Consider the following 27823-nt stretch of genomic DNA (forward strand, 5'->3'; position numbering starts at 1 on the left):
ATCTAGCTACAAGTAACTCTCACCTGTCAAGTATCCCAGTCGACCAATCAACACCAAAATTAAAGGCGCTGTACCCATCAGCAAAGCGACTAGCAGCAGATAGAAAGAGACCAAAAGAGTCTAAAACGCTTTACGTACCACGCAATATCACAAAGATGCGTACGTGACAGACTAGACTGCGCTGCAGCAGGGCCGGCGTCGTCAGTGAAGGGACGAATATGGCTGGAAGCTGCAGCACGCCGCCCCCAGCAGCAGCAGTCCACCGGGGAAGGCGACGTCCCAACGGCCGCCCAAGCCCGCCTATAAATCCCAACGGATCTCCCCGCCGTAACCACACACCAACAACGATCGTCGTCGTCTCGTGCGGCCCCGACACGTGCGTTGCTGGTAGTTACAGTGAGTGATAGTGAGCCATGGCGACGATGAGAGCCGCCGCCGCGCTGCTTGGCGCCGTGGTGCTGCTGTGCGCGCTCCGTCACGGCGGGGCGCAGCGGTACGAGGCCATCTACAGCTTCGGCGACTCCATCTCCGACACCGGCAACCTCTGCGTCGGCGGCTGCCCGTCGTGGCTCACCACGGGCCAGTCGCCCTACGGGGAGACTTTCTTCAAGCGCCCCACCGGCCGCTGCTCCGACGGCCGCGTCATCGTCGATTTCCTCGGTACCTACCTACCACTCGGTCTATGTAAGCTGTAAATATGGCGGCCGACATGATGGTGAACGTGACAAAGTTGGTGTATACGTGTGTGTGCAGCCGAGCACTTTGGGCTGCCGCTGCTGCCGGCGTCCAAGGCCGGCGGCGACTTCAAGAAGGGCGCCAACATGGCGATCATCGGCGCCACCACCATGGACTTCGCCTTCTTCCAGTCCATCGGCCTCAGCGACAAGATCTGGAACAACGGGCCCCTGGACACCCAGATCCAGTGGTTCCGGAAGCTCCTCCCGTCGGCCTGCGGCAAGGACTGCAAGAGGCACCTCTCCAAGTCCCTGTTCGTAGTGGGCGAGTTCGGCGGCAACGACTACAACGCGGCGCTCTTCTCCGGTCGCACCATGGCCGACGTGAGGGGCTACGTGCCGCGGGTCGTCAGCCACATCGTCCGTGGCCTCGAGGTAACCTACTCCCTACTTTGTCCACCACCTCCCCACTAATCTCACCGGCTCCTCTCAGGTAGGTGGCTGATGTGATCATCTAACATTGTGTGTGTTAATTTGGACGTATTTTTGTGCAGAACATGATCAGACTAGGCGCGATGGACGTGGTGGTGCCGGGGGTGCTCCCCATCGGGTGCTTCCCGATCTACCTGACCCTCTACGGCACCTCCAACGCCGGTGACTACGACGGCGACGGGTGCCTCAAGAGCCAGAACGAGCTCTCCGCCCACCACAACTCGCTGCTCCGGCGGAGCCTCGCCAACCTCCAGAGGACCTACCCCCGCACCAGGATCATGTACGCCGACTTCTACGCGCAGGTCATCCAGATGATCCGGGCCCCTCAGAATTTCGGTAAGTTGATGATGCAGTTTCGTCTTCAAAACTTTTAAGTTACACATGTCTATATATAGCAACCATACATATCTTCCTATATGTTTAAAAATCTTCCCACGGCGCATTGTTGTACTACTACATGTGAAGTAGGAATATCCATCCTTGTGTAAAGTCGTTGTGCCCGGCCAAACATGCCTGTCCGGAGCAGCAAGGCGACGCCGTCTTTACATGTGAAGTAGGAATCGAGCTGCCGTGAGAGAGTTGAAGTTTCGGTGATCACGACACGCACGTTCATTCAGTAGGTGTAGACAGGTAGCTAGGGCACACGGGGGCCATGCAAGCACGCTCATAGCCTAGCTACCTAGCTACTCCGCGAGAGACATACATACATTTATCCAAAGTTGAGTCACATTGCTGCTTTCTTTGACGTAGAGAAAAGCTAAGCTAGGTGCATGCACGCACAATAAGCTTTGGACAATATGGTCTCCTGGATTCTTAGCCCACCGGCGACTCATTCGGCTAATTATCAGTGGTCGAGTTGTATATGCTCTCTCTCGGGACCATGACCCCTGTCTCTGTCCTGTCCATATAATTTGGGAATCAATACCCATCTAACCAGTTGGCATGCATGCATGACCCAATTATTATGAAATGAGGGCGTGACAGTGTGCGTATAGTATAGTAATACTGACGCAAATCACTGTGCATGCATGTGACGGGCTCTTCTTTCCGTGTATAACGGCGTATAATTTGACATAGAGATGCCCCGAAAAGTCATGTTCACGAAGATAATAATACTAGCATGCCCATGTTCATGATACTGTGCACGATCTCATCCATCACGTACCATAATCGTCTCCTCATGGTCATCGGTACGTGACAAAGCGGTCTGGATCACGCATCAGGACGCATACGATTGGCAGTAGTAAAATGAAGAACAAGGATGCATGGGCTGATAGAAACGGCTTTGGTGCGTGTGGTTTTCAGGCCTCAAGTACGGGCTGAAGGTGTGCTGCGGCGCCGGCGGGCAGGGCAAGTACAACTACAACAACAAGGCGAGGTGCGGCATGGCCGGGGCGAGCGCCTGCGCCGACCCACAGAACTACCTCATCTGGGACGGCATCCACCTCACGGAGGCGGCGTACCGTTCGATCGCCAACGGGTGGCTCAAGGGCCCCTACTGCAGCCCCCGCATCCTGCGCTGATCATTTTTATTTATGGATTCGTTGTTTTATTTATTTACTTTATTGACTTGATGATGCGTTTTCTGATCAAGTGTGGTGGGATCAATCGATGCGTCATGTGTGTGTGTGTGTGGATGTAACAGCTAATATATATGATGGATGTTCATGGGGTAATTAATTAATTATTAGGTTGCCTCCGGAGAATGAATAAATAAAACTATAGATGTGTTGTTTGAGGTAATTATATCATTTAACTGTAAACTGAGGAAATAGCTTCGAGCCCCTCTGATTAACTAAACTGAGGGAATGAATTCAACGAGGTCATCACTTCCCTTGCTATGTTTGGTCAGTTCCGCTTGACAATGATTTTGGTGATTGATTCCGCATCAATCCATTTGCTATGACGTTCGCGGCCGATTTCCTTCATCCGCCATGTTCGTCAAGTCTTGGGATGCATATGCGAATCAATCTATGGTTGGATGTTTAGGAGGACAGTGGTATCCCCAACCCATCAGAGTTGAAGTTCTAGACTTGATATTGGTGCTCGCATCTTTTTAAATTTATTTCAGACTTTCTGACGATGTGCTTTCAGTGAAAGGAGACTTTTTCGTCGACTACGAAGACGACTGTGGCAACGTCGTCCATCTCAAGATGATGTGTCAGCTCAGTCTCTTGAAGATGCTAATAGGGGTAGGGCGTACGTGTGTGTGTGTGTTTATAAAGATGAGTGTATGGACAAACGACTCCACGACAAAGTTTTCTTGCTAGGCCGGTTTTTGCAGGCCCATTTCACGTGGAACACTTTGAAAATTTCAAAGTTAATAGCCTAGGTGTTGACCAATCCAGGCTCCAGTCCAGCTGGTCAAGGGTGAAGAGGAGGCTGTTGGGGAACGTAGTACTTTAAAAAAATTCTTATGATCACGCAAGATCTAACTAGGATATGCATAGCAACGGGAGGGGAGAGTGTGTCCACGTACCCTCGTAGACCGAAAGCAAAAGCATTTAGTAACGCGGTTGATGTAGTCGAACGTCTTCACGATCCAACCCATCCAAGTACCGGACGTAAGACAACTCCGTGTTTAGCACACGTTCCGCACGGTGACGTCCCTCGAGCTCTTGATCCAGTTAAGGACAAGGGAGAGTTCCGTCAGCACGACGGCGTGGTGACGATGTCGATGATGTGATCCGCGCACGGCTTCGCCTAAGCACTACGACAATATGACCGAGGTGGTAAACTGTGGAGGGGGACACCACACACGGCTAAGACAATTGATCTTGTGTGTTCTAGGGTGTCCCCTGCCTCCGTATATCAAGGAGAAGAGGGGGATACCGGTCGGCCCCTGTAGGGCGTGCCAGAAGAGAGGAGTCCTACTAGGACTCCGAGTCCAAGTAGGACTCCCCTAGTCCTATTTGGACTCCCCATGGGGGCGCCACCTCCTCGTGGCCTGCCCTCTCTCTTCCCTAAGGCCCATGTTGGCCCATTACTTCCCCTAGGGGTTCCGTAACCCTCCGGCACTCCGTTTTTACCCGGTACCTCTCGGAACTCTTCCAGTGTCCGAATAACATCGTCCAATATATCATTCTTCATGTCTAGCCCATTTTGAGACTCATCGTCATGTCCGTGATCTCATCCGGGAGTCCGAACAAACCTCGGTCATCAAAAACACATAACTCATAATACAAATCGTCATACGTTAAGCGTGCGGACCCTACGGGTTCGAGAACGATGTAGACATGACCGAGACACATCTCCGGTCAATAACCAATAGCGGAACCTGGATGCTCATATTGGCTCCTACATATTCTACGAAGATCTTTATCGGTCAAACTGCATAACAACATATGTTATTCCCTTTGTCATTGGTATGTTACTTACTCGAGATTCGATCGTCGGTATCTTTATACCTAGTTCAATATCATTACCCGCAAGTCTCTTTACTCGTTCCGTAATGCATCATCCCGTAACTAACTCATTAGTCACATTGCTTGCAAGGCTCATAGTGATGTGCATTACCGAGAGGGACCAGAGATACCTCTCCGATACACAGAGTGACAAATCCTAATCTTGATCTATGCCAACTCAACAAACACCATCGGAGACACCTGTAGAGCATATTTATAATCACCCAGTTACATTGTGACGTTTGATAGCACACAAGGTGTTCCTCCGGTATTCAAGAGTTGCATAATCTCATAGTCAGAGGAACATGTATAAGTCATGATGAAAGCAATAGCAATAAAACTAAACGATCATTATGCTAAGCTAACGGATGGGTCTTGTCCATCACATCATTCTCTAATGATTTGATTCCGTTCATCAAATGACAACACATGTCTATGGTTAGAAAACTTAACCATCTTTGATTAACGAGCTAGTCAAGTAGAGGCATACTAGGAACACTCTGTATGTCTATGTATTCACACATGTACTAAGTTTTCGGTTAATACAATTCTAGCATGAATAATAAACATTTATCATGATATAAGGAAATATAAATAATAACTTTATTATTGCCTCTAGGGCATATTTCTTTCAGTCTCCCACTTGCACTAGAGTTAATAATCTAGATTACATAGTAATGATTCTAACACCCATGGAGTCTTGGTGCTGATCATGTTTTGCTCGTGAGAGAGGCTTAGTCAACGGGTCTGCAACATTCAGATCCATATGTATCTTGCAAATATCTATGTCTCCCTCCTTGACTTGATCACGGATGGAATTGAAGCGTCTCTTGATGTGTTTGGTTCTCTTGTGAAATCTGGATTGCTTCGCCAAGGCAATTGCTCCAGTATTGTCACAAAAGATTTTCATTGGACCCGATGCATTGGGTATTACACCTAGATCGGATATGAACTCTTTCATCCAGACTCCTTCATTTGCTGCTTCCGAAGCAACTATGTACTCCTCTTCACACGTAGACCCCGCCACGACGCTCTGCTTGGAACTTCACCAACTGACAGCTCAACCATTCAATATAAATACATATCCGATTTGTGACTTAGAGTCATCTAGATCAGTGTCAAAGCTTACATTGACGTAACCATTTACGACGAGCTCTTTGTCACCTCCATAAACGAGAAACATATCCTTAGTCCTTTTCAGGTATTTCAGGATGTTCTTGACCGCTGTCCAGTGATCCACTCCTGGATTACCATCAGGTCTGGTACACAACATTGCATACATGATAGAACCTATGGCTGAGGCATAGGGAATGACTTTCATTTTCTCTCTATCTTCTGAAGTGGTCGGGCATTGAGCTTGACTCAACTTCACACCTTGTAACACAGGCAAGAACCCTTTCTTTGACTGATCCATTTTGAACTTCTTCAAAACTTTATCAAGGTATGTGCTTTGTAAAAGTCCAATTAAGCGTCTTGATCTATCTCTATAGATCTTGATGCCCAATATATAAGCAGCTTCACCGAGGTCTTTCATTGAAAAATTCTTATTCAAGTATCCTTTTATGCTATCCAGAAATTCTGTATTATTTCCAATCAACAATACGCCATCCACATATAATATTAGAAATGCTACAGAGCTCCCACTCACTTTCTTGTAAATATAGGCTTCTCCAAAAGTATGTATAAAACCATATGCTTTGATCACACTATCAAAGCGTATATTCCAACTCCGAGAGGCTTGCACCAGTCCATAAATGGATCGCCGGAGCTTGCACACTTTGTTAGCACCTTTAAGATCGACAAAACCTTCTGGTTGCATCATATACAACTCTTCTTTAAGATATCCATTAAGGAATGCAGTTTTGACATCCATTTGCCAAATTTCAAATCATAAAATGCGGCAATTGCTAACATGATTCGGACAAACTTAAGCATCGCTACGGGTGAGAAGGTCTCATCATAGTCAACTCCTTGAACTTGTTGAAAACCTTTCACAACAAGCCGAGCTTTGTAGACAGTAACATTACCGTCAGCGTCAATCTTCTTCTTGAAGATCCATTTATTCTCTATGGCTTGCCGATCATCGGGCAAGTCAACCAAAGTCCACACTTTGTTCTCATATATGAATCCCATCTCAGATTTCATGGCCTCAAGCCATTTCGTGGAATCTGGGCTCATCATCGCTTCCTCATAGTTCGTAGGTTTGTCATGGTCAAGTAACATGACCTCCAGAACAGGATTACCGTACCACTCTGGTGTGGATCGTACTCTGGTTAACCCACGAGGATCGGTAGTAACTTGATCAGAAGTTTCATGATCATCATCATTAGCTTCCTCACTAATTGGTGTAGGAATCACTGGAACTAATTTCTATGATGAACTACTTTCCAATTCAGGAGAAGGTATAATTACCTCATTAAGTTCTACTTTCCTCCCACTCACTTCTTTCGAGAGAAACTCCTTCTCTAGAAAGGATCCATTCTTAGCAACGAATATCTTGCCTTCGGATATGTGATAGAAGGTGTAGCCAATAGTTTCCTTTGGGTATCCTATGAAGACACATTTCTCCGATTTGGGTTCGAGCTTATCAGGTTAAAGCTTTTTCACATAAGCATTGTAGCCCCAAACTTTAAGAAATGACAGCTTAGGTTTCTTGCCAAACCACAGTTCATATGGTATCGTCTCAACTGATTTAGATGGTGCCCTATTTAACATGAATGCAGCCGTATCTAAAGCGTAACCCCAAAACAATAGCGGTAAATCAGTAAGAGACATCATAGATTGCATCATTGTAAGTGCATCTAGTGCCCCTTAGTGATTTTGGTGTATTGAAGACTTATAGGTTAAGGGACTAATGTGTTTATGAGTGTACACAGGTCTATAAGTCTATGAGGAGTTTGATATTTACAGAGAAAGTCGACCCCTAAAAATGAAGTTCTTCGACTGAAGACTTTGGATTTCTGAGGACTTTCTGAAGACTTTGAAAGTGAAGAAATTGGTGCAATCCTGAAGACTTGGTATTCATTCGAGGAACATGAAGCGTGGAGACTTTTGTTTTCGTAGTTTCATTTTCTCTTTCTTGAGTCTTAGGAAATACCGTACTGTTAAAGGGGGTCGAGGAAATACTAAAGAAAAATTTCCATGTGATGCTCAACTCAAAATCCTACACCTACCAATCCCTTCGAGTGAAGCCATTGGAAATCTCATACAGTTCAGTCATATTCTTTAGTGACAAAGACGTAGTTCTTCTTGTCTCTGAGGAATTTGTTCTAACTGAGGAGTTAGGAATTCGCCAGTGCGGATTGCCTACACAGTGAGGAACATGATAGCCCTGAGGAATTTGATACTCAAATTTCCGACCGTTTCTGTGCTTTGTGCCAGCTGTCCCAAAATATCTACCCACCTAACGGTCATATCATTGAAGGGCATTTATGTCTTATCATGTCGGGCTGCTCCCTAAGCTATAAATAGCCGCCCCCTACAACCACTAGCTGGTTGGCTGCTCCAAGAGAAACTGACACTTGTCATTTGAGAGCATCCCATCCTTCGAGGACTTTGAGCGAAAATCATCAAGTGAGGAAAACCCAAACCCAAACACCTACAAACCCCAAGTGATTGAGCATCACTGAAGAGATTGATCCTGCGTGGATCCGACGCTTGTTACCTTTGAAGACTATGCTTCTTCCAGACGGTTAGGCGTCAAGGTCTAGAGCATCCAAGAGGAATTGTGGATCGCCAAATGACCAAGTTTGTGAAGGTTCGGAAGTCACCTGAAGACTTACCACGAGTGATTGGGCGAGGTCTGTGTGACCTTAGCTCAAGGAGAATACGGTGAGGACTGTGTGTCCGGGACTGTGTGTCCTCAGGTTTAAATACCTAGCCGCTCCAACCAGACGTACAACTGAGACAACAGTTGGAACTGGTCTACCAAATCATTGTCTTCATCAAGCTCACTGGTTCTATTTCCTCAACTCTTTCATTTCCTCATAACTGTGTTGAGTGCCTGTTCATATCTGTGTTTGAAGACTTTGACTGAAGACTTTCTCAAATTCCTCAGTTCAATTTCTTCAGTCTATTTGTCTTCATCCTGTGTTATCTTGTGCTTATGCTTTCTATACTTTGTGCCTATCTTCATTTCATCATGATGACTATGCTTGTGTTCTGTTATGTTTACTTTTGAGTACTTATTCCGCTGCTAGTAGTTCTTCGCTAAAGAATTTCCTCACCTGCGAATTCCTCAGTGAAGAATTCATAAAAATCGCCTATTCACCCCCCCTCTAATCGATATAACGCACTTTCAATCATGTCTAATAAAGTACGGTTACGACGTTCAGACAAACCATTACGCTGTGGTGTTCCAGGTGGCGTGAGTTGCGAAACTATTCCACATTGTTTCAAATGAAGACCAAACTCATAACTGAAATATTCACCTCCACGATCAGATCATAGAAACTTTATTTTCTTGTTACGATGATTTTCTACTTCACTCCAAAATTCTTCGAACTTTTCAAATGTTTCAGACTTATGTTTCATCAAGTAGATATACCCATATCTGCTCAAATCATCTGTGAAGGTCAGAAAATAACGATACCCTCCACGAGCCTCAACACTCATCGGACCGCATACATCAATATGTATTATTTCCAATAAGTCAGTTGCTCGCTCCATTGTTCCGGAGAACGGAGTCTTAGTCATCTTGCCCATGAGGCATGGTTCGCAAGCATCAAGTGATTCATAATCAAGTGATTCCAAAAGCCCATCAACATGGAGTTTCTTCATGCGCTTTGCACCAATATGACCTAAATGGCAGTGCCACAAATAAGTTGCACTATCATTATTAACCTTGCATCTTTTGGCTTCAATATTATGAATATGTGTATCACTACAATCGAGATTCAACAAAAATAGACCACTCATCAAGGGTGCATGACCATAAAAGATATTACTCATATAAATAGAACAACCATTATTCTCTGATTTAAATGAATAACCGTCTCGCATCAAACAAGATCCAGATATAATGTTCATGCTCAACGCTGGCACCAAATAACAATTATTTAGGTCTAAAACTAATCCCGACGGTAGATGTAGAGGTAGCGTGCCGACGGCGATCACATCAACTTTGGAACCATTTCCCACGCACATCATCACTTCGTCCTTAGCCAATCTTCGTTTAATCCATAGCCCCTGTTTCGAGTTGCAAATATGAGCAACAGAATCAGTATAAAATACTCAGGCGCTACTACGAGCATTAGTAAGGTACACATCAATAACATGTATATCAAATATACCTTCCACTTTGCCATCCTTCTTATCCGCCAAATACTTGAGGCAGTTCCGCTTCCAGTGACCAATCCCTTTTGCAGTAGAAGCACTCAGTCTCAGGCTTAGGTCCAGACTTGGGCTTCGTCACTTGAGCAGCAACTTGCTTGCCGTTCTTCTTGAAGTTCCCCTTCTTTCCTTTGCCCTTTTTCTTGAAACTAGTGGTCTTATTAACTATAAACACTTGATGCTCCTTCTTGATTTCTACCTCCGCAACCTATAGCATCGCGAAGAGCTCTGGAATTGTCTTATCCATCCCTTGCATATTATAGTTCATCATGAAGCTTTTGTAGCTTGGTGGCAGTGATTGAAGAACTCTGTCAATGACACTATCATCAGGAAGATTAAATCCCAACTGAGTCAAGTGGTTGTGGTACCCAGACATTCTGAGTATATGTTCACTGACAGAACTATTCTCCTTCATTTTGCAGCTAAAGAACTTATTGGAGACTTCATATCTCTCAATTCGGGCATTTGCTTGAAATATTAACTTTAACTCCTGGAACAACTCATATACTCCATGACGTTCAAAACGTCTTTGAAGTCCCGATTCTAAGCCGTAAAGCATTGCACACTGAACTATCGAGTAATCATCAGCTTTGCTCTGCCAGACGTTCACAACGTTTGGAGTTGCTCCTGCAGCAGGTCTTGCACCTAGCGGTGCTTCCAAGACGTAATTCTTCTGTGCAGCCATGAGGATAATCCTCAAGTTACGGACCCAGTCCATGTAGTTGCTACCATCATCTTTCAACTTAGCTTTCTCTAGGAACGCATTAAAATTCAAGGGAACGATAGCACGGGCTATTGATCTACAACAACATAGACATGCAAATACTAAGTTCATGATAAATTAAAGTTCAATTAATCATATTACTTAAGAACTCCCACTTAGATAGACATCCCTCTAGTCATATAAATGATCACGTGATCCATATCAATTAAACCATGTCCGATCATCACGTGAGATGGAGTAGTTTTCAATGGTGAACATCGCTATGTTGATCATATCTACTATATGATTCACGTTCGACCTTTCGGTCTCAGTGTTCCGAGGCCATATCTGCATATGCTAGGCTCGTCAAGTTTAACCCGAGTATTCAACACGTGCAAAACTGGCTTGCACCCGTTGTATGTGAACGTAGAGCTTATCACAGATCATCATGTGGTGTCTCGGCACGACGAACTATAGCAACGGTGCATACTCAGGGAGAACACTTATACCGTGAAATTTAGTGAGGGATCATCTTATAATGCTACCGCCATACTAAGCAAAATAAGATGCATAAAGGATAAACATCACATGCAATCAAAATATGTGACATGATATGGCCATCATCATCTTGTGCCTTTGATCTCCACCTCCAAAGCACCGTCATGACCTCCATCGTCACCAGCTTGACACCTTGATCTCCATCGTAGCATTGTTGTCGTCTCGCCAACTATTGCTTCTATGACTATCGCTACCGCTTAGTGATAAAGTAAAGCAATTACATGGTGATTACATTTCATACAATAAAGCGACAACCATAAGGCTCCTGCAAGTTGCCGATAACTTTTACAAAACATGATCATCTCATACAACAATTTATATCTCATCACGTCTTGACCGTATCACATCACAACATGCCCTGCAAAAACAAGTTAGACGTCCTCTACTTTATTGTTGCAAGTTTTACGTGGCTTCTACGGGCTTCTAGCAAGAACCGTTCTTACCTACGCATCAAAAACACAACGATTTTTCGTCAAGTGTGTTGTTTTAACCTTCAACAAGGACCGAACGTAGTCAAACTCGATTCAACTGGAGTTGGGGAAACAGACACCCGCTAGCCACCTGTGTGCGAAGCATGTCGGTAAAACCAGTCTCATGAACGCGGTCATGTAATGTCGGTTCGGGCCGCTTCATCCAATAATACCGCTAAATCAAAGTAAGACGTTGGTGGTAAGCAGTATGACTATTATCGCCGACAACTCTTTGTGTTCTACTCGTGCATATAACATCTACGCATAGACCAGACTCGGATGCCACTATTGGGAACGTAGTAATTCAAAAAATTCCTACGATCGCGCAAGATCTAACTACAATATGCATAGCAATGAGAGGGGAGAGTGTGTCCATGTACCCTCATAGACCGAAAGCGGAAGCTTTTAGTAACGCGGTTGATGTAGTCGAATGTCTTCACGATCCAACCGATCCAAGTACTGAACGTACAACACCTCCGTGTTCAGCACACGTTCATCACGATGACGTCCCTCGAGCTCTTGATCCAGTTAAGGACGAGGGAGAGTTCTGTCAGCACGATGGCGTGGTGATACGTCCATTTTGCATCATGCTTTTATATCAATATTTATTGCATTATGGGCTGTTATTACACATTATGTCACAATACTTATGCCTATTCTCTCTTATTTTACAAGGTTTACATGAAGAGGGAGAATGCCGGCAGCTGGGATTCTGGGCTGGAAAAGGAGCAAATACTAGAGACCTATTCTGCAATGCTCAAAAAGTCCTGAAACTTCATGGAAGTTATTTCCAGGATATATAAAAAATACTGAGCGCAAGAAGTACCATAGGGGGCCCATGCTACCTCTTTTAGCACTGCGTTGGTTTTCCCCAAAGAGGAAGGGATGATGCAGCAAAGTAGCGTAAGTATTTCCCTCAGTTTTTGAGAACCAAGGTATCAATCCAGTAGTAGGCTACGCGCGAGTCCCTTGTACCTGCACAAAACAAATAAATCCTCGCAACCAACGCAAATAGGGGTTGTCAATCCCTATAGGGCCACTTACGAGAGTGAGATCTGATAGATATGATAAGATAATATTTTTGGCATTTTTATGATAAAGATGCAAAGTAAAATAAAGGCAAAGTAAATAGCAAAGTAAATAACTAAGTAGTAGGAGATTGATATGATAAAGATAGACCCGGGGGCCATAGGTTTCACTAGTGGCTTCTCTCGAGAGCATAAGTATTCTACGGTGGGTGAACAAATTACTGTTGAGCAATTTACAGAGTTATGAGAATATCTAGGTATGATCATGTATATAGGCATCACGTCTGAGACAAGTAGACCGACTCTTGCCTGCATCTACTACTATTACTCCACTCATCGACCGTTATCCAGCATGCATATAGAGTATTAAGTAAAAACAGAGTAACGCCTTAAGCAAGATGACATGATGTAGAGGGATAGACTCATGCAATATGAAGAAAACCCCATCTTGTTATCCTCGATGGCAACAATACAATACGTGCCTTGCTTCCCTTATTGTCACCGGGAAAGGACACCGCAAGATTGAACCCAAAGCTAAGCACTTCTCCCATTGCAAGAAAGATCAATCTAGTAGGCCAAACCAAACTGATAATTCGAAGAGACTTGCAAAGATAACCAATCATACATAAATTAATCCAAAGAAGATTCAAATATTATTCATAGATAGACTTGACCATAAACCCACAATTCATCGATCTCAACAAGCACACCGCAAAAGAAGATTACATCGAATAGATCTCCACAAGAGTGGGGGAGAACATTGTATTGAGATCCAAAAAGAGAGAAGAAGCCATCTAGCTACTAACTATGGACCCGTAGGTCTGAAGTAAACTACTCACACTTCATCGGAGAGGCTATGGTGTTGATGTAGAAGCCCTCTGTGATCGATGCCCCCTCCGACGGAGCTCCGGAACAGGCGCCAAGATGGTATCTCGTGGATACAGAAAGTTGCGGCAGTGGAATTAGGGTTTTGGCTCTGTATCTGATCGTTTGGGGGTACGTGGGTATATATAGGAGGAAGAAGTACGTCAGTGGAGCAACAGGGGCCCACGAGGGTGGAGGCGCGCCTGGTAGGGTAGGGCGTGCCCCCTACCTCATGACCTCCTGTTACGTGCCTTGACGTAGGGTCCAAGTCTCCTGAGTTGTATTCGGTGAAAAAATCACGTTCCCGAAGGTTTCATTCCGTTTGGACTCCGTTTGATATTCCTTATCTTCGAAACCCTAAAACAGGCAAAAAACAGCAATTCTGGGTTGGGCCTCCGGTTAATAGGTTAGTCCCAAAAATAATATAAAAGTGGATAATAAAGCCCAATAATGTCCAAAATAGTAGATAATATAGCATGGAGCAATCAAAAATTATAGATACGTTGGAGACGTATCAAGCATCCCCAAGCTTAATTCCTGCTCGTCCTCGAGTAGGTAAATGATAAAAACAGAATTTTTGATGTGGAGTGCTACTTGGCATAATTTTAATGTAATTCTTCTTAATTGTGGTATGAATATTCAGATCCGAAAGATTCAAGACAAAAGTTCATATTGACATAAAAATGATAATACTTCAAGCATACTAACTAAGCAATTATGTCTTCTCAAAATAACATGGCCAAATAAAGTTCATCCCTACAAAATCATATGGTTTAGTCATGTTTCATTTTCTTCACACAAGAATGCTATCATCATGCACAACCCCGATGACAAGCCAAGCAATTGTTTCATACTTTAGTAATCTCAAACCTATAAACTTTCATGCAATATATGAGCGCGAGCCATGGACATAGCACTATAGGTGGAATAGAATATAATGAGGGGGATTATGTGGAGAAGACAAAAAGGAGAAAGTCTCACATCAACGAGGCTAATCAATGGGCTATGGAGATGCCCACCGATTGATGTTAATGCAAGGAGTAGGGATTGCCATGCAACAGATGCACTAGAGCTATAAATGTATGAAAGCTCAACAAAAGAAACAAGTGGGTGTGCATCCAACTTGCTTGCTCATGAAGACCTAGGGCACTTGAGGAGGCCCATTGTTGGAATATACAAGCCAAGTTCTATAATGAAAAATTCCCACTAGTATATGAAAGTGATAACATGAGAGACTCTCTACTATGAAGATCATGGTGCTACTTTGAAGCAAAAGTGTGGCAAAGGATAGTAACATTGTCCCTTCTCTCTTTTTCTCTCATTTTTTCTCTCTTTTTGGCCTTTTCTCTTTTTTATGGCCTTTCTCTTTTTTTGGGCCTTCTCTTTTTTATGGCCTTTCTTCTTTCTTTTTTTTATTCCTCACTTGGGACAATGCTCTAGAAAATGATGATCATCACACTTCTATTAATTTACAACTCAATGATTACAACTCGATACTAGAACAAAGATGACTATATGAATGCCTCCGGCGGTGTACCGGGATATGCAATGGACCAAGAGTGACATGTATGAAAGAATTATGAATGGTGCCTTTGCCACAAATACTATGTCAACTAGATGACCATGCTAAGCAATATGACAATGATGAATGTGTCATGATGAACGAAATGATGGAAAGTTGCATGGCAATATATCTCGGAATGGCTATGGAAATGCCATAATAGGTAGGTATGGTGGCTGTTTTGAGGGAGATATAAGGAGGTTTATGTGTGAAAGAGTGTATCATATCACGGGGTTTGGATGCACCGGCGAAGTTTGCGCCAACTCTCAATGTGAGAAAGGGCAATGCACGGTACCGAAGAGGCTAGCAAGGATGGAAGGGTGAGAGTGCGTATAATCCATGGACTCAACATTAGTCATAAAGAACACACATACTTATTGCAAAAATCTACAAGTCATCAAAAACCTCGGTACTACGCGCATGCTCCTAGGGGGATAGATTGGTAGGAAAAGACCATCGCTTGTCCCCGACCGCCACTCATAAGGAAGACAATCAAATAACACCTCATGTTTCAAATTTGTTGCATAACGTTTACCATAGTGCATGCTACGGGACTTGCAAACCTCAACACTAGTATTTCTCAATTTCACAACTACTCAACTAGCACGACTTTGATATTATTACCTCCATGTCTCAAAACAATCATCAAGCATCAAACTTCTCTTAGTATTCAACACACTCATAAGAAAGTTTTATTATTAATCTTGCATACCAAGCATATTAGGATTTTAAGCAAATTACCATGCTATTAAGACTCTCAAAATAATCTAAGTGAAGCATGAGAGATCAATAGTTTCTATAAAACAAATCCATCACCGTGCTCTAAAAGATATAAGTGAAGCACTAGAGCAAAATTATATAACTCAAAAGATATAAGCGAAGCACATAGAGTATTCTAACAAATTCCAAATCATGTATGGCTCTCTCAAAAGGTGTGTACAGCAAGGATGATTGTGGTAAACTAACAAGAAAAGACTCAAATCATACAAGACGCTCCAAGCAAAACACATATCATGTGGCGAATAAAAATATAGCTCCAAGTAAAGTTACCGATAGAAGTAGACGAAAGAGGGGATGCCTTCCGGGGCATCCCCAAGCTTTGGCTTTTAGGTGTCCTTAGATTGTATTGGGGGTGCCATGGGCATCCCCAAGCTTAGGCTCTTGCCACTCCTTGTTCCATAATCCATCAATCTTTACCCAAAACTTGAAAACTTCACAACACAAAATTTAAAGTAGAAAATCTTGTGAGCTCCGTTAGCGAAAGAGAATAAAAGATCACTTCAAGGTACTGTAATGAACTCATTATTTATTTATATGGGTGTTATACCTACTGTATTCCAACTTCTCTATGGTTTATAAACTATTTTACAAGCCATAGATTCATCAAAATAAGCAAACAACACACGGAAAACAGAATCTGTCAAAAACAGAACAGTCTGTAGTAATCTGCATCTAACGCGAGATCTGGAACCCCAAAAATTCTAAAATAAATTTCTGTACGTGAGGAATTTATCTATTAATCATCTTCAAAAAGAATTAACTAAATATCACTCTCCAAATAAAAATTACAGCAGTTCTTGTGAGCGCTAAAGTTTCTGTTTTTTACAGCAAGTTCAACAAGACTTTCCCCAAGTCTTCCCAATGGTTCTACTTGGCACAAACACTAATTAAACACAAAAAACACAACCAAAACAGAGGCTAGATAATTTATTTATTACTAAACAGGAGCAAAAAGCAAGGAATAAAAATAAAATTGGGTTGCCTCCCAACAAGCGCTATCGTTTAACGCCCCTAGCTAGGCATAACAAGCAAGAATAGATCTAGGTATTGCCATCTTTGGTAGGCAATCCATAAGTGGCTCTCATAATATATTCATAAGGTAATATAATTTTCTTTCTAGGAAAGTGTTCCATGCCTTTCCTTCCTTCATAGCAATAATTTCACCAATCGTTCTAAGGAAAGGTCTACCAAGAATAATAGGACATGAAGGATTGCAATCTATGACAAGAACAATAAAATCTACGGGCACATAATTCCTATTTGCAAAAAATAAGAACATCATTAATTCTTCCCATAGGTTTCTTAATAGTGGAATCCGCAAGGTGCAAGTTTAGAGAGCAATCATCAAAATCATGGAAACCTATCAAAATCACACAAAGTCTTTGGAATCGTGGAAACACTAGCACCCAAATCACATAAATCATAGCATTCATGATCTTTAATTTTAATTTTAATAGTTGGTTCCCACTCATCATAAAGTTTTCTAGGGATAGAAACTTCCAAATCAAGTTTTTCTTCATAAGATTGCATCAAGGCATCAACGATATGTTTAGTAAACGCTTTATTTTGACTATAAGCGTGAGGAGAATTTAGCACAGATTGCAACAAGGAAATACAATCAATCAAAGAGCAATTTTCATAGTTAAATTCCTTGAAATCCATAATAGTGGGTTTAGCAAGATCTAGGGTTTTAATTTCTTCAATCCCACTTTTATCAAATTTAGCATCAAGATCAAAAGATTCAGAATTCTTGGAACGCCTTCTAGGTAAAGGTGGATCATATTCAGTCCCATCATTATCAAGATTCATATTGCAAAACAAAGATTTAATAGGGGACACATCAATAACTTTTAGATCTTCATCATTATTTTCATAGCAGCTCGATTTAGCGGCCATCTTATTAACTAGGGTAGCCTGCTTATCCAAAATTTCATCAGTTAATTTCTCAAGATGAGCAAGTTGGGATCTTAAACCATCGAATTCTTTAGACATATCATCAACCTCTTTATTCATAAAACTCATAAAACTTTTCTATTCCTTAAGCTCATTTCTGAAGAAACTATTATGTTCAAATTGCAAAACCATGAAACTCCTAACATTATTTTCGATTTCTTCTAACCTTTTAAGGTGAAGGTCACCAAATTTAGGTAGAGCCATCGTGACAAGCAAGCAAACAAAAAGCAAGCGGGCAAAAAGAGGCAAATAGAGGGAGGATAGAGAGAGGGCAAATAAAACGGCAAGGGTGAAGTGGGGGAGAGGAAAACGAGAGGCAAATGGAAAATAATGTAATGCGGGAGATAAGGGTATGTGATGGGTACTTGGTATGTTGACTTTTGCGTAGACCTCCCCAGCAACGGCACCAGAAATCCTTCTTGCTACCTCTTTTAGCACTGCGTTGGTTTTCCCCGAAGAGGAAGGGATGATGCAGCAAAGTAGCGTAAGTATTTCCCTCAGTTTTTGAGAACCAAGGTATCAATCCAGTAGGAGGCTACGCGCGAGTCCCTCGTACCTGCACAAAACAAATAAATCCTCGCAACCAATGCAAATATGGGTTGTCAATCTATCAGGACCCCGATTCTAAGTCACACCGATCTAGCATGTAACACCTCATATCACTTTGCGGCCTCACGCACGGTATTCCCAAGGGTGTCGCCTTACCATGGCCCGGGACCGTTTGCGCCTTTTGGCTCACGTATATGATAGTGTCGCTAGCATCCATATGACACAGAACCCGGGCCGACATGACTAGTCATCAACCCAAAGTGGCACTAACTTACGGGGACGGGCATACATGAATCAACATCGAGCATGTCGGTCAGCAGCGTGCGAATCCGGGCTGTAGCACTGGGCTAACAGGACTCCGGGAACCCGGGCTGTAGCAGGCTAGGTAGGACTCCGGATGTCACCGCGTGACATTTCCCTGAAGGGACAGACACAGGAACGAAGTGAATCACATGCCGGCCAGTCAAGTGTTCCGAAGCAGTAGTGCTGGGCTAGCAGGACTCCGGTGAACCGGGCTGTAGCGGACTACTATGGCTCATGGAAGCACAAGACTACATTTCCCCATAAGAGAGGCTACCAAGGATAAACAACTCGGTTGTCGGATCCCACACATACCAAGCATTTCAAAATCATACACACAATATGCTCGATATATGCATATACAACATGGCATCACAACAAGACTCTACGACTCAGAGTATTTATTCATTAGGCTCCAAAGAACCAAGTATTGCAAACATGGTTCTCATGACCCCACATACAAAGCATACAAGCAACAAGCACATGCAGAAGCTTAACTTGTCTGAGTACAGACAACTATAAATGGAAAAGGCTGAGAAGCCTGACTATCTACAAGATCCTGCCGAGGGCACAAGATCGTAGCTGAGGTAACAAGCTAAACATCGAAGCCCACGCGAAACTACTAGCGAGACTGAAGTCTCTCTGCAAAACATAAAATAAGCAAACGTGAGTACAAATGTACCCAGCAAGACTTACATCAGATCTATCTACATATGCATCATTATCAACAAAGGGATGGTGGGGTTTAACTGCAGCAAGACAGCTTTTAACTCAGTGGCTAACCTGAACTACGACTGCAAGTACCTCTTTTGAGGTGGCGCACACGAGTCCACATATTCACCATATCAATACTCCACTATGGATCCGCTCCCGTCTCCCTACGAGAAGGCCATCCATAGCACTCATGCTTATCTTGCGCATTTTAGAGTATCCACTTTCACTTGTCTATGAACTATGCAAGGGGTCCAAGTTTCCATATCCGAGGAATCCGGCTATTCAAATAGATAATGATAACCCTGCAGGGGTGTACTTCTTCACACACGCTCTCGCCACTTACCACCATTTACACGTCGTGTACCTCGGCAACCTTCAAGCGGAAGCCTGGCGAGGGAGTCGGCCACGACCTGACTAACCACACAAGTCTCTCGTCTAGGTTTATTGCCTATTCAGGTTCCATCCGCAAGGAGATCCGGCCGGGGTGTCGCTCACGGCCCCAAACGATGTGTGCAGGGTTCCCAAGCCCACCATCCGGGTGCCACTTGGTACACCGTGCCACTGTGCCTAGTCTGTCCCAAGTCCACCTGTACCGGGTGCCACTTGGTAGACTACTAACACTACCTACAAACACCAGAAACTAGTTGCAACTCCTGGACAGAGATCGAGTTGATTAATAAGCCGAGAGGGGCCGAGTTACCGGAACCCATTATGTGGTAGTAACTGTTCATGGATCACAAACACAGAACTCAGTTCCTGAGAACGGCTGCAACGAGACAACCCACCATGTACTCCTACATGGCCTCTCACCTCCACCTTTACCAAATTGTGTTCACACACTTAGCTCTCAACAGTAGGACATGTTCACCACGTTCCAATTCATTCCTGGTGAATCAGACCTGACTCAACTCTAAGCAGTAGCAGGCATGACAACAAGCATGAATGAGTAGGCACATCAGGGCTCAAACAATTCCTACTCATGCTAGTGGGTTTCATCTATTTACTGTGGCAATGACAGGTCATGCAGAGGAAAGGGGTTCAACTATCGCATCATGTAATAGTTGAATCGTTGTTGTCCTAATGCAGTAAAAGAGAGCAGGAGCGAGAGAGTGGGATTGTATCGGAATGAACAAGGGGGTTTTGCTTGCCTGGCACTTCTGAAGATAGTATAGTTCTTCATCAGTGTCATCGATCACATCGTCAAAACCACGTCTATCGAGAGGGGACAAACACCATCAAACAAGGAAGAACACAATCAATGCAATGCAACAATTATGATGCATGATTACGACATGGCAATATGATGTGATTTGGCCTAATGCAACTAGCAACACAATTAAGTGTAGTTGGTTTGAACCCAAGGTTCAAATCCAAACTCCACATATGGTTATTTAAATTCCATTCATTTGATTTGTCCTAAACAGTAGCCAAAAGTTGTTCTAACATGCATGAAAATGGTACAGATGGATAGATTGGATTTTTCTGATCATTTTTCATATATAATTTATTTCATTCTGAGCTACGGTTGATTTAATATGATTTTTAGAAGTTTTGGGTATTTTCTAAAAATAATAAATCATTTCTGATTTATTTCAAAATTCTAGAAAGTATTTACTGTGTCAGCCTGACGTCATGACGATGTCAGCAAGTCAACAGGGCTGGTTCAGGTCAAACCTGACATGTGGGGGCCACAGTTAGTGCCACAGGGCTGATTAGCTCGCTGACCAGTGGGCCAGGACAACGGCCACGTCAGCAGGGTCAACTCTGACGGGTGGGTCCCGCTGGGTTAATCTAAACTAAACAGGAATTAAAACCTGACGTTAATTAGGGTGTGGGGCCCATGTGTCAGTGGATGTGGGGTTGGTTAGCGGGGTTATTAGCAGGTGGTTAGGTGCTAATGACGGTGCCACGTCGGCCTCGCCAGAGTTCGGCCGGTGGTGACCAAACCCGCGGCGGCAATTCGCCGGACCTACGCTACAGGCGGCGGATGGATGTGTGGAGACCACCAGGACGAAGCCCAGGCTCGGCAGCATCCAGAAGAGGCGATGGATCGACGCGGGGTGGTCGGAGATCGCCGGAACGGGGCTCACGGCGGCGCCGGAGTTTGGGTGTTTGCGGGGTTGGTACTACGGTGCACGAGAGGGCGAGCTGGTGGGCGTTATCGGCTCCTGGGAGCATGGTGAGTTCGGTGACACGCTCGAATGCGAGCACCAGCGACTGTGGCTGCGGCGGCGACATGGACGGCGGCCGAAAGCTCATGGCTCCGGCGATTGGCATGGCTAGAGCGAGCAAAATCGCGCGGGGAGAGAGGTGAATTGTCGGTGTCAAAACCGGCGGATCTCGGGTAGGGGGTCCCGAACTGTGCGTCTAGGCGGATGGTAACAGGAGACAAGGGACACGATGTTTTTACCCAGGTTTGGGCCCTCTCGATGGAGGTAAAACTCTACTCCTGCTTGATTAATATTGATGATATGGGTAGTACAAGAGTAGATCTACCACGAGATCAAGGAGGCTAAACCCTAGAAGCTAGCCTATGGTATGATTGTTGTTCGTCCTATGGACTAAAACCCTCCGGTTTATATAGACATCGGAGAGGGCTAGGGTTACACAGAGTCGGTTACAATGGTAGGAGATCTACATATCCGTATCGCCAAGCTTGCCTTCCATGCCAAGGAAAGTCCCTTCCGGACACGGGACGAAGTCTTCAATCTTGTATCTTCATAGTCCAGGAGTCCGGCCAAAGGTATAGTCCGGCTATCCGGACACCCCCTAATCCAGGACTCCCTCAGTAGCCCCTGAACCAGGCTTCAATGACGACGAGTCCGGCACGCAGATTGTCTTCGGCATTGCAAGGCGGGTTCCTCCTCCAAGTACTTCATAGAAGATTTTGAACACAAAGGTAGTGTCCGGCTCTGCAAAATAAGTTTCCGCATATTGCCATAGAGAGAATAATATTTACACAAATCTAATCTACTGACGTATTCCGTAGCGTGATATCACACCACGGCCAAGTCTTTATTCGAATCATTTTACTGTCCCACCTCAGCGCGCTTAGCGAGGCGGTTTCCTTGGCACGTCTTGTCAAAGCAGAGATCGTGTCCCCTTATTTCGGGATTCTCATCAATACGGGTGTGGGTAACCCAACCGCGCCATTGATGACGGCGCTTGGGAGATAAGCGAGTTTTACCAGGCTGGTGGGGACGCATAATCACGTCCGCCCATATAAGGGGATAAGAATCCACCCTTTTCATCCACGCCTTCTTCCTCCTTTGCCTATCCATTTCCGCGCACTCGAGCTCCAGCGCCCAAGTCCGCACACCCCACCTCAACCTTCTCCAGCCATGTCCGGAGCGGGAGGCAAGTGGATGGTCTCCTCCGTCACGGAGGGACATATCAAAAAAGTGAGGAAGGCCGGATACTTGTCTAACGACATTGTGCACCGGCTTCCCGAAGAGGGGCAGCTCATCCCCACCCCTAGGCCCCATGAGAGGGTGGTGTTCCTCCCCCATTTCCTCCGCGGACTGGCTTCCCTCTCCAGCCATTTGTCCAGGGGCTCATGTTCTACTATGGCCTGGATTTCCACGATCTGGCCCCGAACTTTGTCCTCAACATCTCGGCGTTTATCGTCGTGTGCGAGGCTTTCCTCTGCATCCGCCCCCATTTCGGCCTATGGCTCAAGACTTTCAATGTCAAGCCGAAGGTGGTGCACGGCACCCAGGCGGAGTGCGGAGGCGCCATGGTGGGCAAGATGCCCAACGTCCTATGGCTCGAGGGCTCCTTCGTGGAGACCCTAAAGGGGTGGCAATCGGGGTGGTTTTACATCACCGAGCCGCGCGACCCTGAATGGGTCGCAGCCCCCGAGTTCCGATCCGGACCCCCTACGCGGCTCACCTCCTGGAAAGCGACGGGCCTGTCGTGGGGTAAAAAAGGAGAGCTGACCGGACTCCAAACATGCGTCCAAACCCTGGTGGACAAGAAGCTCAAACTTGTCAACGTAGTCCAGGTTATGCTCATCCACCAGATCCTCCTGTGTCAACAACGGGCTTTCAACCTGTGGGAGTTCGACTCGGCGCAGCACCGAACTCTGAGCAGGCTCTTCGACACGACGTACGAAGATGCCTGGAAGGTGCTTTTCAAGGGCACCGAGGCCCCCGCATCCGCTACGAAGGATCGCGGATTCAGCACGCAGCATCACGCTAGTGCGGTAAGCTATTTTTACCTTTTACAGTGTATTAGTTTTTCATAGTTTGACTCCATGCGGGATCTAAGCTCCCTTACCTTTAACAGGATTGGCAGGAGACGTCCGGACAGATCAACTGTCCGGCTCCTTTGCCCGAAGGCCCAGCGGATGCTCGCTTGGCGAAGCTGCTGGTTCCGGCACCCTATGTGGTGCCGGAGAAGAAGGCCAAGAAGACGGCCACGGGGACTCGAAAGAGTGCCCGACGCCTAGAGGTGTCAGATTCATCATCTGACGACTCCGAGACGCACTCCTCCCGTGAAGACGAGGAGGAGGAAGAAGAGACCTCTCCCCCTCCCGTGGGGGGAGGGAAGAAAAGGAAGGCCGCCCCAACTGGGGGGCCGAAGGGTCCAAGAAGGGGAAAACCCTTCCTCCGGACTACTCCACCAACTCCGACGACGGCGAAGAGGAGTGGCCGCTCAGGGCCAAGCTCTTGGCGAAATCGTAAGTATCCGGATACCAGAGTGATTCATAGTATTCCTCCATTGCACAGCTTTTCCTTACGTCGAACATGTTTATGCAGTCCACCCAAAGACCGGCTCGACGTGTCGTCGAGCAGTTCCCTGGATTCGTCGGATGTGAATTCGCTTTCGACGGCTACCTGCCCCCACCCTACGGACGACACCGAGGTGGCATCCCAACAGGTTCCAAGCCAGGAGGAGGTGGTCCTGGTGGCGCCGCAAGGCGACCTCCCGGACTCCAGGCATAAAGGGGATAGAACCCCCAAGGGCTCCAAGTCCGGCCTTGAGCCGGACACCACGCCGGAACCTTCAATGGTTCTGGACTCCGGTAGGCGGCCTCCTTCCAAGAGGAGCAAGCTTACCGAGCCGGTGACCTCCGTCCAACCGGAGGCACCGGACAATTTGTTGGTGGTGCTTAACGGCGCCTCCATCGACGAGGAGCACCGCACTATTATGAGTGCGGTGATCCAGAAGGTTCAGTACGCCAAGAGCGGACTGACTGAAGCCTGTGCCAGGCTTCTAACAGGCTTTGAGGTAAGTAAAGAATATGTAAAAATATTACCGCATAGACAGTAGCCCCTGATGCTCTGTTAGGCGTTCGGAAAGAAAAGCCGAATAGAGGATCTAATAACATTCGCAGGAGTCTAACATAATCAAGTCAATATGCGTATGCAGGCTTCGCTGCTGGCCTCCGCCGCACTGACTGCGGAGGTGGATACGCTGAAGAAAAACCTCGCGCGGTCCGAGAACGAGTTCGGCCATGCCAAGAGGCAACTCGAGGAGAAGGAAGGTAAGTAATACCTTGCGCAAGTATATAGAGAAGATGTGGTTGCAAAAAATGGCAGGATCAACGTGCTATTATAGGGGCCATGACCGAGGTGGCAACCCTTAAGAAAGCGTTGTCCGAGGCCGAAAACAGAGCGGCCGCGGAGCGCACAGAGAGAGGGAAGCAGGAGGCGCGGGTGGAGGAGGTGCAGAAAGAGCTCCAGACTCTCGTGAAAAAACATGAGAGTTTGGAGCTTGACTCAAAGATGCAAGCGTCCGAGCTTGCGGCAGCCCTCGAAAGCGCGAAGTCTGCCAAGGCCGAAGCCCAGAAAGCCCTCCAAGAAATTGAAGTGATGAAGAAGATAGCGGCAGGTAAGGAATTCATTATGCAAAGCAAGCACGTGAAAGTGAATTACTTGTTACTTACCCGAGTTCGGAGCTCTCCAGGAGCATTCGCAGATTTGCCCCGCAGTGCGTCTGATGCCGCCGCCTACTACCGATCCGAGGAGGGGAGCTCGACGGAGAAGGTGTTCTGGTCTTAGTATGCTGAGGCCGGACACCTGGTGCCTTTGAGCGACCAGCTGAAGCAAATGGTCGAGCTCCCCAAGGTGGCCGAACAGGCCATAAAGGGCCTCATAGTTCGGCTTTGGCCTGGAGAGGCTCTGCCTGGGAGCTACTTCGGGCTGGTGAGGAGGCTGGTGGATGCCTGTCCACGGCTTGAAGTAATCAAGTGCTCCGTCTGCATTGAAGGTGCCCGTAGGGCGCTTGCCCGTGCTAAAGTGCACCGGGGCAAGATGGATGCGGAGAAGCTGGTGAAGGACGGGCCGCCGCCGGGCAAGGAGCATCGCGTCCCGGAAGCGTATTATGAGGGCGTCCTGAAGGGTGCCCGCCTTATAGCGGATGAATGCTCCAAAGATGTAATTTTTGAGTAAACTCGCATTTGTGATCCTGTACGCTGAAAACTTGTTCATATGCGCTAAGCAACGCTTTTGAATTTAAAATATTACCTTCTGTGCGGCCGTTTATCAAATTTGAGAGATGGTGAGTCGTCGGCTTCTGCCCCCATGCCATGAGTGCTGGGGTGTTCGGGATAAACATGAGCGCTCTTTTTCCCATTCTTGGGTCCTTCGAGGGAGGCGCTCAACACAACGAACAAGGCAATCGGACTATAATGCTTGAACACTCTCACTTAGCCATAGAATTCTATAATTTTAAATTTTGGTGAAGCCCCTAGTGTTCGGAAGACCGAGTTCGGGGCGCTATCCACGCCTAGGCCGGACAAAGGCGACTCCTCGCTCTAAGCGGCATAAGTCTTTAGGGACTCGAAAATCTCTCGAACATCGACCTGCTCTTGCCTCATCATGATGGTCAGTTTTAGCTTTCTCTACTGAGGTGCTTAGCCCAGCTCAACTGGGGCACAATCGTAGTAGTTCTCCTAGTGCTACCTTAGCCGATATAACGGAACGTAAGGTACCAAAACATAGGAGCCGGGCAAACCCAACTACTGACCCAAGACATGATTCGGAGCCGATGCATATAATGCTATAAGTTCGGGGTGCCGCACTTGTGAAAGTGTTCGGACTTCTCACACCGTATTGTGGGGTACTTAAGCCCCTGGCGTATTGGCCGTACCAAAGTGTACGAGTGCAACATGTCATTAATGAACATATATTCGTAAAAAAGAGTAATGCAATAATAGACGGAAGCTGTGCATTGTTTATTTAAAAAAGCTGCAATCAAAGCAGAACGATACAAATAGTGCAATAAGCAAAAGATGGGACTATTTAACATGTCCTTTCCAGGGGCGAGCTGCGGAATGGTATGTGAAACAGGTATACTGCTCGTTATAGAGACCACCTTAGAGTTCCATAGTGCGGCGTAGCTTTTTGCTTCCCTGGTTGTATCGTTTGTGTGGCAATTGTACTGCCGGACAAGCCTTCCGAAGAATGGAGTCCTGAAAATAAGAGAAAATTAAGAAATCGGTAGCCCCTAGTGCGGTTTAAGCCGCGTTTCGGGCGTGCCGTGATGGTGCCCCTCCCCCTGTGCCCATGGTATTTCCAGAGCGTAGTTATGTACGCGCAACACTGGTTTCGCAAGTTCGCAAGGGCTGGGGTTGGGGCCGCATTGCTACGCTTGCTCGGAACGTGATAGGCGGTCTTGTTGTAGGTTACTCCGGGCGCGCTTGACGGTCTCCAGACGTTTAATGGCCGGACTAGAGAATTGCCTTGAGAGGCTGCTTTGTACTTCCATTGCGATAGCCGCCGTAGCTCCTGCGTTCGGAGAGAGCGTTCGGTGTTTCCATTGACCGTGATGACTCCTCGAGGGCCTGGCATCTTGAGCTTGAGGTATGCGTAGTGCGGCACCGCATTGAACATGGAAAATGCGGTTCGCCCGAGCAGTGCGTGATAGCCACTGCGGAACGGGACTATGTCAAAGATTAAGTCCTCGCTTCAGAAATTATCCGGAGATCCGAAGACCGCTTCAAGTGTAACTGAGCCTGTACAGTTGGCCTCTACACCTGGTATGATGCCTTTGAAGGTCGTTTTAGTGGGTTTAATCCTCGAGGGATCGATGCCCATTTTCCGCACTGTATCCTGGTAAAGCAGGTTCAGGCTGCCGCCGCCGTCCATAAGGACTCTAGTGAGGTGAAATCCGTCAATAATTGGGTCTAGAACCAATGCGGCGAATCCGCCATGACGGATGCTAGTGGGGTGGTCCCTTCGATCAAAAGTGATTGGGCAAGAAGACCATGGGTTGAACTTTGGGGCGACTGGCTCCATCGCGTATACGTCCCTTAGCGCATGCTTCCGCTCCCTCTTGGGGATGTGGGTTGCGTATATCATGTTCACCGTCCGCACTTGTGGGGGAAAACCTTTCTGTCCACTGTTGTTCGGCGGCCGGGGCTCCTCCTCGTCATCGCTATGCAGCCCCTTGTCTCTGCTTTCGGCATTTAGCTTACCTGCTTGCTTGAACACCCAA

General features: G+C 46.0%; 1 protein-coding gene across 1 annotated transcript; it reads left to right on the forward strand.

The window, feature by feature from the left end:
• Positions 1-318: 318 nt before the first annotated feature.
• Positions 319-2909, forward strand: LOC125523280 (GDSL esterase/lipase At5g45910-like). The gene is made up of 4 exons (XM_048688336.1): positions 319-660; positions 754-1109; positions 1229-1502; positions 2472-2909. Exons 1-4 carry the CDS (start codon positions 414-416, stop codon positions 2687-2689), a joined length of 1095 nt encoding a protein of 364 aa, XP_048544293.1. The 5' UTR covers positions 319-413; the 3' UTR covers positions 2690-2909.
• The last annotated feature ends 24914 nt before the right edge of the window (positions 2910-27823 follow it).

Source organism: Triticum urartu, chromosome 1 (genome assembly GCF_003073215.2).
Source record: "Triticum urartu cultivar G1812 chromosome 1, Tu2.1, whole genome shotgun sequence".
In the NCBI taxonomy this organism is placed as follows: Eukaryota; Viridiplantae; Streptophyta; class Magnoliopsida; order Poales; family Poaceae; genus Triticum; species Triticum urartu.